The sequence below is a fragment of the Petromyzon marinus genome, chromosome 1, assembly GCF_048934315.1.
Source record: "Petromyzon marinus isolate PM22_M1 ecotype Great Lakes invasive population chromosome 1, UKy_Petmar_22M1.pri1.0, whole genome shotgun sequence".
NCBI lineage: Eukaryota > Metazoa > Chordata > Hyperoartia > Petromyzontiformes > Petromyzontidae > Petromyzon > Petromyzon marinus.
In genome coordinates, this window is record NC_133667.1 from 37,211,405 (window position 1) to 37,230,389 (window position 18,985).

Below are 18,985 nucleotides of genomic sequence, written 5' to 3' on the forward strand. Positions count from 1 at the left end.
GGGGTCAGGGCAGCCACCCCGTGCGTTAAAAGGTGTCTTGGGGACCGCGGTGTGGGGTAGGCCGCGTCCCCTTTGCCGCTGGGGACCGGAGGATCGGAGGGCGGGGAGGGGGGGGGCGCCTGCGAGAGGAGGGGGCGGGGAGTGGGTGGTTTTTTTCGGGGGGGGGGGTGGTGCCTTGAGGTCGCCTTCATCCCCCCGGGGTTCCGCCCCCTTCCCTCGCGGCCGGGGGTCACAGGTCTCGCAGTCTTCCTCTCGAGCGGGCCGTCAGTCCGGGTGCCGTCCCCCACGCCTTGCCACCACCGCCGACGAGGACGTCCGCGACCAACGCGGCAAACGCACCACCGCAGTGGCCGAGACGGAGGCACGGGCGCGACGGCGGCCGGTGTGAGCTCTCTCCAACGTCAGGGTCGGCTCGGGCTGGCGAGACCGCGTCTCTTTTGTAATTTTCGCGAGGTCGTTTCGAGGGGGCGTTCGGATGTTTTTTTTTTGAATGGGGATACTTTGCCAATCGTTAAGCTACTACTATTATTACTACTGTGCGGTATCAAGTTTTATTTGTGGGTTTTAAGTAGTGCAGTATTACTTTATTTATCGAGAAACTTGAGAGGCGTTCCAAGTAATGGGCAGCCCTGGGAAAGCTCATCTTTTGCCGACGTTCGAGCCAGCGAGGTCGAGCGTCCCTCGCGACGTCGAGTGTGTCAACCCGTGCGACACGTTTCAGTTGGGCCTACGATCAAAACGAGAGCGACGGTGGGGGCCCTCCCCGCTGAGGGAGCGCCGACCCGCGACGAGAGACGCTGTTGGTTTCTGCCCCGACCCCGCGTCGTGCAGCTCCTCTTTTTTTTTTCCACTGCGAATAAATCGTTGTCCGTGGCGCCGACGTCCCCTCGTGTCCTCTGTCCGTTTGGGGACTCCGTTTAGGGACTCCGTTAGCGGCCGTGGCATCGTTCCCTCTGGCATGGTTGGCCAGTTCCCCTGCGAGTCGTCGTGTGTGAGAGATGGGGGTGCCAAGAGAAAAGCTGTCGCGTAAACGAGGTGGCACTTCATATGCAACCTCCGTGCACTGCGCTCCCGTGGCGATGTCGCCAGGTGGGGTGATCTGGGATTTCTGGCTTTAATTTGTCGTTCTTGCCCTGCACCTCCGATTCACATGGTTGGCTACATAAGATGCAAAAGTTTAACATACATATCGGTGATGAATATCTGAACCCGTGCCAAGCCACCTTTAGGTCGACTTGGCTGTAAATGAGCACCTGTTGCAGTGCGTAGTCATCTACACCGAGGGAACAAAGGCGGGTGTGGTGTGGATTGTACTACCACCGAGTGGACCCTGCCAACCTTAATAGGTGCTCGCCATCAGAATGTATTCAACTCTCTCAGGCTTAACTGGGGGGGGGGTGGGGGGAATGGTGCTTTGTGCAGCAGCGATGCAAAAATAGCCCTCGCTCCCAGCATTTCTCCGTCACCGCTCAAAGCTCCCTCTTCCTCGTGGCACTGTCGACTTGCTGCTCCCCACACCGGCTGCTTGCACGCCGCTGCCCAGGTTCTGGGGTTGTGCCACCTTGAGACGTCGTTCGATGCTACGTGTCGCTCCGCTGCTCAAGAGCTTCAAGAGCTTCAAGAGCGAGATTCAATTCCTGAATTAAACTTCAGTTCCTGCAGAAGCTCCACATGCAAAAAAACCGTCCGATTTAATGTCAGACGCACAACACAACCCAAAAACACGAGGTATGCGTACCACGCACATGGTACATGCACAGATGTGTACACACGGTATCAGCACAAGAAATGAACACTGCCTCATTGGTCATGAGTAAAAAGTCATTTATAAGTCTACGAGCCTAGGTAAGTCTACAAATCTCAGTCTTGTGAGAAAGCAATGCAACCATATCCGAAGACGCTGTAGAACAGTGGGCATATTTATTTTATACAGAGGCAGTCGGTCATAGGCAGGGGAAACGGGGAAAGTGTTGAGAGTAAATGGGTTTACACGAGTCGGTTATACAAGTCCTGTGCTTAATTAACCCTGGGTGTTCATGAGAGAAATCTCTGGTCTCGGTGACCTCTCTCCTGTATGGTCTGGATACCGGAGGCCATAAACGTGCCCCGAATCGGCTGGCGTCAGGGACACGGGTGACTTCCGCTTCCTCCAGAAGCAAGGTTTTGGTCAACTCGGAGACCCGGGCGCTCCCCATCACCACCACTCCCAGCGACTCGGAGAGACGAGGCCTCATCCTGGAGTCAAAACACAAACCCTGCTCCTTGGTGGCTGGGGCAGGGGCCAACATCGTGGGAGTGCCGTTGGGGATGAGACCGCCTGACAAACTTAAACCACAGCCATCTCCGATCCTGCTGCTGCCAATCCAGGCTCTTTTGTTTCTTCTCCTGTTGCTGATTTTCCTGCTTCAGGTGCAGCGGTGACTTGCTGCTCGTTGTGCTGCGGCCAACGCTGCCCCCAACACGGGCAGCGCGAAGACGCTCCACCTCCCACACGGGGGCACCGTCTCGCTTGTCACGAGTGCAGCGCGGTCGGTGCTGGGGATCACGCCGCACCCAGAGCCAGGGACTCGACGTCATTGGACTCGAGAACCAGGATCCAAGGTCATTGGGTCAGGACCTTGGATTCTAATTCACTACTGGACTGGGTCACTGGACACCAGTCTCCTGTGACCTGGGTAACTGTGCAAGATCACCTGACCCCCAGGGGAAGGGGCGAGTGCGGCTTCATTAACACAAAACCGTTTAAAAGCCAGACGCCTATAAATAACATCGTGTACAGTCATCTAGATGAGTTTGTAAAACACGTGGAGGTTAAACTCAAAAGCACATCGGCACGCCCCGTGTAGTGTTGAGCGAGGGGCGCTTCGCGGGACCCAAGCTACCGGAAGGGCGGAGGCCGAGCACCACGGGAGGGGCGAGTGCGGGGCACATGTGAGGCCAGCGGGATCCCTGTGCTGAAGACCTCCTGGCAGAAAGGTGCCATTGCTCCTTCCTTACCCAAGAACCTACTTTGCAATCGTCACTTCTCAACAAGCACCATCCCGATCTCACCCTCCCCCACCCCCTCTCGACCATGGCAGCTCCCGTAGCCTCTCCGCCGGTGTCCGCTCCATGGTGGGTGCACACGCCCCCGTGTCTCGATTCCCCCACCCCGGGCTCCCTGCTCGGCCCGTAGCGGCGCCAGGGATGCCGGCGCCGGCACCGCGACTCCCACGGCGTTTAAAGTGAACGTGCTGCGCCGCAGCCCCTTCTGGAACCAGAGCCTGGGACCGGGTGTTCAACCCGGCCGGCTTCGACAGCGAGGCGCTCGAGTTGCGAGTCGTGCAGACGAGGCCTCACAGTGAGGGACCCGGGTTTGACCCCGGGCCCCTGGTGCATCATAGGGGAGTAGGATACAAGTCTCCCCCAGCCAATAAATAAACACAATACTGATTTTTTTTTGCATAAAAATCATAAAATGCTCAATTAAATAAAGACGGAGTACAAATGTTGAACGAGGGCAGCGCCACTGGGTCCCGTTGCCGAGAGCCCCAACATGTTAATTAGACGGTCTCGTTCAACTAACGAGGGTCGTTAAGAGCTTCGACTCCCTCGTCGTGCGGCACGGGCGGTGCCGGCGGCTCGTGCGGGGCCGCCCCCCCCCCCGTGCCCTGCTCGGTGTCGTGCACTCCGCCGGCCGAGGCCCCGGCAATTCCCGGCTCGCGCAGGCTGCACGATGGCCGGACCCCTCTCCTCCTCCCTCCACGGGCGCGGCTAAGTTGGTGCGCCGGGCCCCCAGGCGGGCGACGCTCAGCTCTCCCACTCGCCGCTCATCATGTTTTCCTCTTCCTCCTCCTCCTCGTCCGAGTCGGGCGACGCCTCCTTGATCCTCATCATCGCCTGGCGGATGCTACGCGTGAGGGGGTCTGCGTCGGGGTAGGTGCGGGGCCCGTCGGCGTCCAGGCCACCGGGCACCACCTTCTTGAGCTTCACGCCACGGCGGATCTGCGCCATGAGGCTGTCCTCGTCGCCCTCGTCGCCCTCGGAGGGCGCTGGCTGCCGCTCCGCTACCTTGCGCAGGTGGAACCCCCCGCGCTTCAGCGACGCCAGCACCTCGTCCATGGGGGAGCCTGGGGGTGGCACGGAGAAGTGTGGTGGCGCGGGTGGGGAATGAGGTGGTAATGCGCATGTTGGCATGCACGCGGAGACACGGGCACACAGCTAATAGATACATAGAGACATTGGCACTCACAAATGCATAAGCACAGACTACAGACAGATTCCTCATATAGCCTTGAGCAGACTGTTGGGGCAAGTGCTGTTCTACGAAGGCCGGCACGGCACACGAGGGTGTGGGTGGCCAGCACCATGCCTACCGTCTATGTCTCCCTAGTGGTGATGTTTACACATTTCATCAGGTACTCCTTTGAGACTGAATCGACCTAGGGGAGGCCCAGGACTGGTGCAGATAATCGTCACTGGTGTCGGCCATGAGCGGAAATCGAACTCGGGTTGCCGGATTCATAGCACAGCGCGCGAACCGCTACACCACCAGGCGCAGAGACACGTATATCAATGAGCACCTATGAAGGCCAACATGCACGAACACACGCGTGTGCAGGCACGTGTAACGTGCAGGTCGCGTCGATGCAGACCGCACAGCGCTGACCGTGAGTCGCGACCACGTGTCCAGACAACACGCGGAACGCGACGCAGAGCAACACAACGCAGACACTGTGGGCAGCACGGACACGAGATCGCGCCAGACACGGCCGTGCACAAACGTGGTGCCAGGTACAGTGACTTACAACATCAAGTACAGTGTGCCAAGTACAGTGTGCTAAGAACAGAACTCGGCCGAGACTTCAAGGCCGAGCTCGTTTGCTGCACTCCCCCAGCTCCCTCTGGGAAAACTAAAAATAAAGTAACCACTCAGCAAAACCATGAGCACGGAGCCTCCTCCTCCCACAGACATGTGAATACACACGCAAATATACTACACAACACTCCCACTCACCCCGACAATGCACACCTCCTTAGGTATTTACACAAAGTCCCACACCCAAAACAAAGATCTCCTGTGCAGCATTGGCCAGACTACAGTTTCCCCAGTGTAAACCAACACATTACACACACGCACCGCCACTACACATCCCGTTGACACGCACCACCCCCCTCGCGTGCCCCTACCCCTGCGCTCCGCTGCGGGGGCCGTGTTGCCGTCCTCGCTGCTGCCGCGTGCCGCGCTGCGCAGGCGGCTCCGCGCGTCGCGCAGCAGCCCCGTGTCGAGCAGCAGCGTGGCGACGGGCGCCGCCACCGCCTCCTTCCGGGCGACGCGCTCGGCGCGCCCGCTTGTCCCGGTGGTGCCCGGCGGATCCGGCGATGGCAGCGGCGGAGGGGGCGGGGGGCACGGCGGGGGCGGCGGTGGCAGCGGGGGAGGGGGGGGCGGCGGAGGGGGAGGGCCGGGAGGTGGCGGCGGCGGCGCCGTGAGCGGCCGTGGAGGAGACTCGTCCCGCGGTGCGGCTTCGGCTTCGTCCGCCCCTGCACCGCCTCCCGAGCCCCCCGCCGCGGGCGGCGCCGCGCAGAAGATGCGAACGGGGATGTCGCGGGGGGCACGTGGGGCCCGGGCCCCCCGCTCGGGCTTGCGTGCCGGCGCCTGCCACGGTTTCGGGGTCTCGGTGCGGAGCAGCGGCTGCGGCTGCGACGATGGCGACGAGGAGGATGAGGAGACGGAGCAGAGCGACAGGAGCGACGGGGAGCGGCTGCTCACGGCGCTGATGGTACCGCCACCGCCGCCGCGCCGTGTGCTCGGGGGTTGGTAGCGTGGAGGGCGCAGCACCATCTGCTGTGGGTGTTTCTGTTTGCCCGCCCACACACGCGCACCGATCAACCACGCAACCACGTGCACGCGCATGAGTACGAGACGGCTGGTACAGTGGGCAGCATGGGTGGCGCATCTGCCGGCTATCTCGGCCCCGTGACTTGCCAACCTTCCACGCTTCACACGGTCTCATGGTAAGCCTAGTCCGGCGCGAGCACTGCAGTGACATCAGCGTCAAACGGCCGTCACTCGCTACTAAGTGTGGGTGATGTCACCGCAGTGCTTGTGCCGGGCTAGGTGCACTTTGAGGTCATGTGAACTGTTAAACACTCGGTGGCAGGAGGCCACGGGACAGACCACCATGTTACAGGTTAACAGGGATGATCGACAGGTAGCAGCATCACCCCATGCTCCCCACACTGCTACCAGTATCCAACGGCAGCCATAGCTGCGGCTGTTGCGGTTGTCGGGCGATTGTAGCTGGGCCGTGCGTCTCCGGTGGTCGGAGCCGCACGGCGCCCGTGCGCGCTCGTACCTGGCGGTACGCCTGCAGCCGCTCCAGCGTCTTCTGCCGCTCGCTCTGCACTCGCTCGCTCTCCATCCTCCTCCCCTCCCGCTGCTGCTCCCGCTTCTGTTCAGCCAAACACGGGGGGGGGGGGGCAGAGGCTCAGGGTCACGCACACACGGCGGTGGCAGCACAGGGGAGCCACCCCAGCGTGGAGACGCACGATGCTCACCGCAGTCCCCACGCTCACCGCCATTTCCACGCTCACCGCCGTCACCTTGGCAGTGAGCGTGGCGATGGAGGCGAGCGTGGCGGTGCGTCGTTCTCCATATTAAAAACGTGGGTGGGCATCGCTCGGGGAGACGACCGCAGGAGGATCGGGCCTAGCCGTGACGACGGCACCGCTCATCGGCGGGTGCACGGCGACACTCACCAGGTGCACCACGACACTCACCAGGTGCACCGCGACACTCACCAGGTGCACCGCGACACTCACCAGGTGCACCGCGACACTCACCAGGTGCACCACGACACTCACCAGGTGCACTGCGACACTCACCAGGTGCACCACGACACTCACCAGGTGCACTGCGACACTCACCAGGTGCACCACGACACTCACCAGGTGCACCACGACACTCACCAGGTGCACCACGACACTCACCAGGTGCACCGCGACACTCACCAGGTGCACCACGACACTCACCAGGTGCACTGCGACACTCACCAGGTGCACCGCAACACTCACCAGGTGCACGGCGACACTCACCAGGTGCACCGCGACACTCACCAGGTGCACCGCGACACTCACCAGGTGCACCGCGACACCAGGTGCACCGCGACACTCACCAGGTGCACCGCGACACTCACCAGGTGCACCGCGACACTCACCAGGTGCACGGCGTGGTGCTGCCGGTAGCGCTCGTCGCGCTGCTCCTGCTCCTGCTCCTTCTGCCTTTGCCGAGCGATGCACGTCTCCTGCGGGGGGCGGTTAGAGGCTTTAGTTTGCAAGAGTGGTCTCGGTGACCGCAGTGACCAACGTCAAAACTCGGCACAACACTGCAGACAAATTACTTTTTAAAACGTTCACAGTAAAATGAAGCTTCAGAAACAACTACAACAATTTAGGGTGATTATTGCAAGAGGATTTAAAGAAACATCCCAATATGGGGCCACAAAAAAAGTCAGTGAGGCTTAGGCAGGACGCATCATGGCTAAGAAGGGACCATGGAGAACGCTTTAGAAGAATAACGGAGCGGCCGCTACAGAACGGAGCGCGTCCCAGACCACGTCCACCCTGGAGATGCAGCGATGAGATCGGTTTGCGAGCTGCCGCGCGGGGGATCTTGAGAGGTGGCGGCGAGTTGGAGGCCTTCATCCAGCAGTGGATTGACCATGGCTAATGACGTCGAGAACCATCTAAGGCTTTATGGGAGGAGACTACAGGGGGGGGGGGGGCAGGGGGTAGGGGGGGGTTTGCGTACCCGCTTGCTGCGCAGGTACGCGCGCTTAGAGGATATGCGCGCCCGCTTGCTCTGCAGTCGTAGCGCCTGTTGACGGAGCCGCGCCGTCTCCGCCGCCCCCGCCGCCTGCTGGGCGCGGAAGTGCACGGAGGCCTCCAGGTCCTCCAGGCTCTCGTACGCGTCGAAGTACATCACCTCGTCCTCGCGTTCTGCGCCGCACGGCCACGCGCATCGTTACCGCGGGCGCCAGTGTGCGTGCGCGCGTGCCAACGCGATTGTGCGTGTCGAGAGGTGGTCGCACGCGCGCGCTCCTCACCGCGGATCTGCCGCTTGAGCGAGTCGAGCGAGGTAGTGAGCAGCTGCTCCTCACAGCGCAGGCTCTCCAGCTGCGCCGCGTACAGCTCCAGCTGCACGCCATAGAAGTCGCGTTCCAGCGCGTCGAGCCGCTCCTGCGCGTCCTCTCCCGCCGTCATCTCCGACATCTACACACACATGCAAGCGTCATCCACGCACGCGACAACAGCCACCGTTCGCCTCTACGTGGTGGGGATGTCACCGTGGCGCTTGCGCCAGGCTTGGAAAACTCTGAGGCCACGTGAAGTGTGGAAGTTCATGGGACAGACCCAGGTGCCATAATCTCCGCCGCCCTCTGTTGTTGTTGGAGGGCGACTGCCTCCAACTGCCCAATCGAGTCCTTCACGTGCCTCATCGGAAAGTCCACTCGGCTACACAGCATTCTGGACCACATCAGTCCATCTCTCTAGCCTGTGCCACACCCATTTAGCCCCCTCCATCCAGCCAAACAGAAGCTGCTTGGGCATGCAGTGCCTGAGCATGCAGGCGACATGACCCACCCAACGCAGCCTCACCTGCCGGAGGAGCTCACCGATGATGACTATTGTGTTCAGATCTTTCACAAACACAAATATACACACACGCATACAAGCACGGACAAACGTAACACGTACATACAGACACACAGACACTACAAACGCACGCACACCCTTACATATGGCACTATGGCAGTGCCTGAGGCAAGGCAAGGGGTGAGGGCGAGGGCAGGGTGGCGAGCGGCCGCGCACCTCACGCTTGATGTCTTGCCGCTTGCGCGTGAGACACATCTCGCGTCCCCGCATCAGCTGCAGCGTCTCCTTGGCGACGAGGAAGCGCAGGCGCTCGAGGCGCGGCAGCACCGTGCCCCACGCCGCCTGCCCAAACTGCCGCTCGTCGGCCTCCATCTGACTCAGCAAGGCTGACAAAGACAAACATCCTCTATAGACTCAACATCACTGTTAGAGAGCAGCACTTATGAAAGCCGGCAAAGCACACGAGGGGGTGAGTGGCCAGGACCTTGCCTGGCCGCCTTTGTCTCCCCAGTGCTGATCTTTATACACCATACTAGGTATTACTTTGAGGCCAAGTCAATCTAGGGGAGGCCCAGGACCGGTTTAGACATTTGTGTTGACCATGAGTGGGAATTGAACTCGGATCGCTGGGTTCGTAGCGCTGCGCACTTACCGCTGCGCCACCACTCCCGGAGATGAAGCCCACCGCCTTCCCCCAAAGAGCTGTCACCCCAAGCTCCGTGACCCCCAACTCCATGGAGCGCCGCCAGAATCGATCGCAATACACCCACGCTCGCGCACCGCGGCAATAATCGTGTAAACTCCCCCCTCACACCCACGGTGGCTGCGCACCCTTGAGGGCCTTGACGGTGGTGTGGAAGTACTGCACGGTGATGTCCTGGATAGCGTGCACCGCGTGTTCCGCCTTCTGCGCCCAGTCCTGCTCATCGCGCTGCAGCTCCTGCACACGCCGGGGGCCTAGCTCCTCCGAATCCAGCGTCTTCTGCAGGGCAGGGGGGAGACACAGGGAGTGAGACGGGAGGTCAGGATTCCACAGGAGCAGATCGCCAGTGCTGCCCCGTGATCCCCTTCTGACTTGTCACCCCATGCTCCCCACTAACCTCACCATTTGTTGAACTGACGCTCATCCCGAGTGAACCCTGTGCTGCTTCGTGCCCCGTTCTGCACTCTGACCGCGAGCCTCCCTCTTGCCCCAAACTGTTAACCGCTCGGCCAGAACCACCCTCCAAACCCATGCCGACCCCTGACCTAGTACTACCCTGACCCTACGCCACCCTCTAACTACACGCCACCTCCCGACCCCTTGCCGCCTGACCCTTGACCCCTAATCGCTCCCTTACCCCAAACTACCCCCGTAACCCCGACCCCGCGTGGCCCCACCCCCGAGCCCGCGTGCCCCCCGCCTCCTGACCCGGATGAGCTGGCGCTGCAGCATGGCGAGCTCGCGCATGTCGCGGAAGGGCTGCAGCAGGTACTGGTGCAGCTCGGCGGCGGTGGTGACCAGCTGCTCGTACGCATCGTCCTCCGCCGCGTACACGCACAGCATGTCCACCAGTCGCTCCGTGCGCTTGTGCTGCTCAAACGTCTGTGCACACACGCACACACAAATATATTATGAAAGATGTCCCATATAGCCTGAACAGACTGTTGGGGAAAGTGCTGTTAGCAAGCACCTATGAAGGCCGGCACGGCACATGATTGAGTGGTGCGGACAACACCACGTTCGGCCACCTTTGTCGATGTTTTACACATGGCACTAGATACTCATTTAAGGCTGTGTCGACCTAGGGAAGACCCAGGATCAGTTCAGATATTCGACACGGATGTTGGTCATGAGTGGGAATCGAACTCGGACCGCTCCCCACACACCTGCACAATCAGGCATCATCTTGTTGTTCAGTAACCCAATCACACCTCACATTATCGGTAAAAGAACCAACCCTTTGGCCTGACCTCTCTAAAAGGTGGGCATACAAACACTCGGAGGGGGAAGGGGCACGACATAGCCAATGAGTGTGAAAGGCTCAGCAGCACAGGGAACACAACGATCTGCTTTGGCCTGCCGTGCCTCTGCTCCAGCCCTCTGGATGTGAGGCACGCGCGCACAGCAGCACCTTCATGAAATAGGCTGTGGGTGTTCTCTGGGGGAATCGCAGCTGGTGGGTAAACATCGTGCCAACACTTTGTGACTTAACCTTAAAGTTCGGAAGGAGGTGGGACTCAGCCTTCCGCAGAGGGTGGGTGGGTGGGGGCGCTCCGCCCTTTCCAGCCCCCTCCAACGCTGCGGGGCTGGACACGATCACACCTCGTGTCATCAGCGGTTGACACGATTGCGCCTCGTGTCTCCCGTCGGTGACGCAATCAGTGACGCAATGGTACTGGCGGAGCCGACGTGTGACCCCAACAAGTCCACGCCAACGCCGCGTGGGCACGGGTGGCAGGTTCACGGGTGGCAGGGCGGCCCGTAACACCGCCCAGAACTAGTGCACCAAACCTCTCGTCTGACCCTGCACAGGACCCCCCCGTCGGCTTCGATCCGACCAGAAGACACGGAACCACGCTCATTCACCGCACGAAGACCTCACACAAACACCGCGCAAATGAAAGAGAACGACGCAGGCCGTGAACCTCGCCCTCAACCACCGCCCCGTGCGGTTGCTCAGCAGAGGAGTGGAGGAGTCGCTCCTCACGGCCTCCACAAATATCGGCAATCAGCTAAATAACCTGGACCTTGATATCTACACCGCCTTGTGGACCTTTTGCATGGCCGTACGCGAGAAGATCCTTTACGTCGCAACACGACGCGGAGCGAGCTGGGGTCGGTTCGGCTCCCCGAGCGAGCGGGGCGGAGTATTTTTCTAGAGCTACGGGAAGAATGTCACAGTCACTGAGACTACGTTACAGGAGGAAGAACGTCCCACTTCACCAACCTGCAATGACCAACGTGGTGAAGTATGGTAAAACAACCCCCATGACTGAAAGTACATGGGAGGGGGGAAGCCTCCATCCAACAATGGATTGACAGAGAGTTGTATTTTTTACATTACTATTTATATCACCACGGGTAGGAATTCTTAGAAGACAATTCATCGAGAGGCAGGCACTGTAGGCAGAGGCAAGAAGTCTCGAGCCTGGACTTGAGCTGGGGGAGGGGGGCAGGAAGGGGGCTGGGGGAGGGGGGCAGGGAGAGGGCTCAGCCTTGCAGGCGGCCAGAGGAAGGAATTCCAAACGGAGGCAGCAGCAGCAGGAGAGAAACAGCCACCTCCCTAATCATAACACCAGCCCTAGCACCAACAATAACACTCGCCTCACCCTCTCACATCACAACTCCACCACTGACTCTACCCTCAACATTACCAACTCTCACCCCAACACGAGCCTGTAAACCGAGCTGTAACCATTCACGCTGACCTTAACCTTACCGCTGATCCGAATACCGTGGCACGGTTGGCTACGTACGGTGCGAAAGTAGTTCAACATACATACAGACACTAACACTAACTGTCACTAACCTTACCGCTGACATTCATCGTAACCCCAACCTTAATACTGACACTAGCCCTCACACTACCCGTAACACTAGTCTGAACAATAACCCTGACGATAACACTGTCACTCATCCTGCCCTCACTTTAGCACTGACCCTGACACCAACCACATCAAGAGCCCTAACCAAGCCACATCTCTCCCTTATTTAGCGGATTATGGGTTGCAGGTCAGGCCACAACCCATCCCAGAGCCCAGCGCGACCATCCTCAGCGTTGGCGTTTGGCAGGTGTGCTGTGACGGTATCCAGAGCGCACGGTGGGTAGTGTGTTTACCATGTATAGGTTACAGTGTAAACACACGCACACTACACACAGGACACGGGCATAAACAGTGGTGGAGAAAAGACACAAACCAACCCACCACCACGTCACGCTGACATACGAACCCAAGACACGTTAAGGCAGCTTTTGTATGTGTGCATGTACGCGTGTGTACACGTGTACACGTACAGTGAGGGAAAAAAAGTATTTGATCCCCTGCTGCTTTTGTACGTTTGCCCACTGACAAAAAAATGATCAGTCTATAATTTTAATGGTAGGTTTATTTGAACAGTGAGAGAATAACAACAAAAAATCCAGAAAAACGCATGTCAAAAATGTTATAAATCGATTTGCATTTTAATGAGGGAAATAAGTATTTGACCCCCTCTCAATCAGAAAGATTTCTGGCTCCCAGGTGTCTTTTATACAGGTAACGAGCTGAGATTTCTTTGTCAGTGGGCAAACGTACACAATCAGCAGGGGATCAAATACTTTTTCCCTCACTGTATACGTATGTGTGTACACAAAGATGAGCATGGTACAGTGGCTTCTGCACTATGTTTCAAATATGGTGATCCGAGTTCGATCCCTGGCTAGAGAGAAGTTCAGTGGCAAGTGGTATTTGAATCAGCCACGGGCCTTCCCTCCGTTGACTCAGTCCTAAATTGATTGCGTACCCGGTCAAATGTCTAAACACCAGCAATGGAGAGGCAATGGAGGATGGGCATGGCGCTGGTCACACCAGCCCCTCGTGAGAGGTGTCAGCCTTCTTCACAGGTGCTCGCCTACCACCCGGTGGATCGTGAATGTGGCTGTGAGTACAGAGACAACAAAAACACTTGCACTCGGTGCATTTTGCTAAGGGGTATTGGGCAGAGTCCGTGGTAATCGTGCACGTGAGCTCATGACGACATCCTCCTGTGCGCGGCGTCACAGAATCGCTCACGCGCCAGAGGGGCCCTGGGGGGTGGAGATCACGTCCCCATGAGCCACCATCGCCCGCATGTGAGGCTGGGTTCCAACTGTGAACTCTGGACTCGAGCACCAAGGGCACTGTGTGGGTCAGTGCATCAATGCGTGTGTGTGTCGCTGTCATTGTGTGTCTCAGTGTAGCATGGTGTATGTGTATCGCTGTTATGGTGCGTGTTTGTCGCTAACCACTACACGACCACTCCCCACTCCACCGGAACACACACACCAGCAGTGAGTCGAACAAGATGCCCCGGGACAGCCGTCAACAGCCAAATAACAACCGCCATTCGCAACTAAGTGGCGGTGACGTCACCAATGCGCTTGTGCCAGGCTATGTGCACGTTAAACACACACCCACCAACTGCACACCCACTCAATAGCGCTGCTGTGATGTCATAAGTGTGGTTATTTAAACGCCCCACACTTACGCAGGGCAAAAAAACAACATCATTACTGCCGGCGCTACAGCACATGACTCCAGCAGCCGAAATTACGGGTTCAGTCAGATAAAGCTGCAGTAACACGACAGGTGAATGTGTTGTGTACGTGCATGTGTGGTCAGTACACGCGAGTAGGGCTGTGTACACGTGCATGTGTATGGGAAAAGGTGGCGCAGTTGTTCGTGCGCTGCGTAAGGAAAACAATTCCTACGCAAGGCTAACACCAGTTTATCTAAATGGGTCATGGGCCTCCCTTCGGTCGACTTAGCCTCAAATGAGTACCTGGTACAATGTGTAAAGAGACAAAGGCGGCCGGGCGTGGGTCTGGCCACACCACCCCCTCGTGTACCGTGCCGACCTTCAAAAGTGCTACTCGCTAACAGCACTTGCCCCAACAGTCTGTTGAGGCTATACGGGGGTCTTTGTCTTTGTGCGTGACACAGCGACACAGCTTCCGCGTGACTATGCTGCCGACGATGTCATGTGCTCTGGTGCAGGCGACAGGTGAAGCAAATTAAGGGTGGGGGGGGGGGAGCTGGTTAGCCAGGTAGGGGCGACAGGTGAGCCAGATTAGGGGGGGGTGAGGAGCCCGGTGGGGTTGGGGGGGGTCATGCAGCTTCATCCAGGAAGCAAGAACAATGAGTGCAGGTGACAAACACGAATAATTACAGCTGACTGCTCACCCCAGAACTCACTGACAGGATACCCACCACCACCATGCTCACCACTACACACTCACCACCCCCCACGACACACACTCACCACCCCCCACGACACACATTCACCACCCCCCACGACACACACTCACCACCCCCACGACACACACTCACCACCCCCCACGACACACACTCACCACCCCCCACGACACACACTCACGACCCCCCACGACACACACTCACCACCCCCGCAACACACACTCACCACCCCCCACGACACACACTCACCACCCCCCACGACACACACTCACGACCCCCCACGACACACACTCACCACCCCCCACGACACACACTCACCACCCCCCACTTCAAACACTCACCACCCCCCACTTCACACACTCACCACCCCCCACTTCACACACTCACCACCCCCCACTTCACACACTCACCACCCCCCACTACACACACTCACCACCCCCCACTTCACACACTCACCACCCCCCACTACACACACTCACCACCCCCCACTTCACACTCACCACTCCCCACTTCACACACTCACCACCCCCCACTTCACACACTCACCACCCCCCACTTCACACACTCACCACTCCCCACTTCACACACTCACCACCCCCCACTTCACACACTCACCACCCCCCACTACACACACTCACCACCCCCCACTTCACACACTCACCACCCCCCACTACACACACTCACCACCCCCCACGACACTCACCATGACACAGGGATCACAGAGGCCACCCTGTGCCAGACAAATGCCTTTTTGTGCTTCCCCAACTTTATCCCAATCGCGTTATCAGGGTCACAAAACAAACAATGACTTCTCTCGCAAGGCAGTGCGACCAATCTGTGAGAGAATGGCCCTTAGAAGCAGATACTACAGAGCTGCCTCTGAAATCCCTTCACGTGAACTCTTGTCCTCATAGTTGAGGGAACTGCTTTAACACCTGCCCTGCCGCATAGACGAATGTTACAGCATCACACTCTAGCGAAGTTTATATTCTCGGGACTGGAATTTAGCCAAATTGAGCGCAGAATCAAATTTAATTTGATGGTGTTTTGTGACCTAGCCGAGACAGGCCCTCTGCAACCCGGGGGGTGTGAACTCAGGCTCTCGGCGGTGTGGGTTCGGCGCTCCGACCTTCGAACCAGGCGGCCGCCTCTGCGCCACCGTCGATGTAAACTCGGATGGCAAGTCAGCGGCGGCAGCAGCAATCCGCCGAGACGCCCACCGCCACTTTCCACAACGAAAGCTAAATAGATAACTGCAAATAATCGGAAACACGCGGTGGGTCGCGCCGAGCTCCGCTTGGCCTAACTCCACGGCGGCGGCAGAGGAATCGCTGTCAGGATGGAGACCATTTGAACACTGAAGGAGAAATTTTGATTTAAAGCTTTCGTGACTGCAGTAATTCATATTCTTAGCTCTTTCGGTAAAGTCACGTTGAAGGGAAACAATTAAATAATAAAAAATATATTAAACAATAAAAAATCTCACGACGTTTCGACCATAACACAAACGGTCGTCATCAGGTGACGACCGTTTGTGTGACTTTACCGAAAGAGCTAAGAATACTGAAGGAGAATTCAAAACGAAACTTAAAAGGGTGAAAAACCAGAAGTTTTAGTTCACCCGAGACGCAGTGCGACACCAGATAGACCTGTGCCATCACCGCCTCTCACTGATTTCATCAACACCATTATTATCATCGCTGCCACCGTTGGCACCACATACTCTCACTGATCACTATCATACCTGCCACTCACACTCAATACTACCATCATCATCACGGCCACCATTAACACCAGCACAAGCACACTCTCTATTAAGATCATCCAAAATTCATTCATTTTTGTTATACCATCAACAATTCTCCATCCACTGCTGGATGAATCAAGCTTGTGACCTGGAGAACTCGAGGTGTTGCTCTGGGCTTTCCCCATGTGGCCCAGCACCCCCATTATGTGGGTCACAGGACAGACGCATCGCAGGCCGAGTTTCGCCTCCCAAGAAGCTCATTAGCAAGTCGACGACCTCACAGATCCACTGCCCAGAAAGAGAGGGATCCTCGTCCACCTTGAAGGGCCACCACGCTTGGGTCCGGCACCCACTCTCCCTTCCTCCTCACCCTCCTTCCGGCCTCCCTGTCGAGGCTTTAATTATTCATTCACCGGCTACCTGCCCTGGGGGTTAGGAGAGGGTGGTGGTGGGGGGGAGCTTGGCCCGGCCAGCACCTGTCACCCAACGGTGGAGCAGAGTCCAGGTGGGACCCAGCTGTGGGAAGTAGGGGGGGGGCAGCCCCCCTCCCCTACCCAGCCCGGCGTCACTCCACACGCGACGCGGCGGGACAATGGGTCCAGTGTGGCATGAGACGAGAGCTTTGTGCACGACCATCTGCCACGGGGGTCTTCTTCTCCCGCCAGGTGGGAGGCGGGCTCCCTGCCTGGCGGGACCCCCCCCCCCCCCGTCTCCCTCACGGGATCCATGAATCCTTCCCGGGACGCCTATCTCACAAAACTCCTGTATCCGTCCAGGAACCCGTCTCTCTCAAGGGACCCCTGTATCCATCCCGGGACCCCTGTCTCTCTCACTGACAAAGGGAACCTAGGTCTCGGTGGGGGCGAGTGGCCGTGAAGGGGGCCTTCTTAGAGTCCACCATTGATCCCCACAGCCAACTGCCAGGGGCGTTGACAACAGACGCTGTACCCGTGAACATAATCCCCTCTGACCCTCACGCCAAGAGGTCACGACCCTCATTCTAACCACAACAGTTCAGCAGACCACGTGACCCGACTTTAAGAATACCACGTGGCTCCGGACCACTGTCAATAAAGGGGCAAACACTCAGCCCATGGACCTCATCATGATATCTTCACAAACCCAGAAACCTTGACCCCGTGACCCTGATCTTGAGATCCGAATATCCTGTGACCTTGACCCTGTGACCCTAATTCTTGAAATCCGAATACCCTGAAACTCTGATCGTGAGACGCCAATACCCTGAGACCGCGCGACTTCAAGACACTTGACACGATCCAAGACCACGATCTCACGCGACACCCCCCCCTCTCTCACCTCCCTGAGTGCGGCTTTGGCCCGCGCGAGCGCCGCCTCGTGCCCGGCGCGCCGCAGGTCGCTGAGGCTCTCGTAGTATCGCTCCAGCTCGTCCTCCTGGCCGAACATGAGCTCCCGCAGCACGGTCCAGCCGCACGCGTCCAGAGCCGCCGCCAGGTAGAGCTGCAGCGCCGAGCAGAGCGCCTCCCGCTCGGGGTCGCGCAGTCGCCCGGCCTGGGCCGGGAAGAGCAGCGCCCAGACCCCCGAGGGCGACTCGGGGAAGGCCGGGACCCAGGCCTCGAGCGCGGGACTCAGCGCGCTTAGCTGCACGTGGAGGCCGCGCAGCTCCTCGCACGAGAAGAGTCCGGCCCAGCTCGTGTCTCCCACCACCTCCTCCTGCTGTTGCTGCTGCCTGTACACACCCCGATCCTGCTGCTGCTGCTCAGGGCCACCCCGCGCCGACTTCAGGGCCCGCTCCCGCTGGGCCGTGCGGTCGTGGCAGCTTATGGCCGCCTTCTCCTCCACGTCGTTCCACGCCACCATGAAGGCCACGCGCCGCCGGGCCTCCTCCTTGAAGGCATCGGCGCGGATGGCGACCCAGCCCTCCAGGCTGTCCGCGCGCTCCTCCGCCTCGCACATGGCGATCGCCACGGCTGCCACGACCTCCTCCTCCTTGAGCACAACCAAGACCGCGATGACCACCACCACTACGGCGGCGGCGGCAGCGTGGTCGGGCCGGGTGCGTGACCACTCTTCTTTGTTGATGATGATGCGGTTGTGGTGGTGGTTGGTGCCTTCGCTGTCGACGTGGTGCTTGGCTCAGTTGTTGCTGTAGACGTTGACGCTGGTGGGGTGGCGATGTCGCTGTTGATGTTTTTGTTGTTGATGTCGTTTGTCAAGTAGTGCAGTCGCTTTTGCCGCCGCCGCCGCTGCTGTCGTCGTCGTCGCTCACGGAGTTGTTGCCTTTGTTGTCGTGGATGTTCGCGTTGTTGGCCACACAGTTGTTGTTGTTTATGCTGTTGTAGTTGCTGTTGTAGTTACTGTTGTTGTTGTTCTCGCTGTTGTTGTCGCTATCGGAGCGTGCGGCCCAAAGCCGCGGGCGCCGCTGCCATTTCCTCCTGACGTATGGAGCCCCGCCCCTCACTCCCCATAGCCCCGCCCTTCTCTCCCCATAGCCCCGCCCCTCTCTCCCCATAGCCCCGCCCCTCTCACATAGCCCCGCCCGTTCACTGCTGTGACCCCGCCTCCTCACCAATAGCCCCGCCTTCATTCTTAGACCCCGCCCAGCTGAATACTAAACCCCACCCTTTACAATGCCCCCGCCCCTGCACGTGTCCCCGCCCCCCTCTATGCCATTGGCTGGAGAGCGCGCGAGTGTTGATGTCGAGCTCC

The 18,985-nt window shown here is 58.8% G+C and overlaps 1 protein-coding gene across 1 annotated transcript; it reads right to left on the minus strand.

The window, feature by feature from the left end:
• Nucleotides 1-161: 161 nt before the first annotated feature.
• On the minus strand, nt 162-18,733 carry LOC116941193 (junction-mediating and -regulatory protein). Its single transcript, XM_032951959.2, has 10 exons — nt 17,615-18,733; nt 10,046-10,219; nt 9,466-9,616; nt 8,851-9,020; nt 8,085-8,250; nt 7,790-7,977; nt 7,197-7,283; nt 6,336-6,431; nt 5,170-5,836; nt 162-4,109 (listed from the first exon to the last, which is right to left on the minus strand). Exons 1-10 carry the CDS (start codon nt 18,230-18,232, stop codon nt 3,790-3,792), a joined length of 2,637 nt encoding a protein of 878 aa, XP_032807850.2. The 5' UTR covers nt 18,233-18,733; the 3' UTR covers nt 162-3,789.
• Nucleotides 18,734-18,985: the final 252 nt, after the last annotated feature.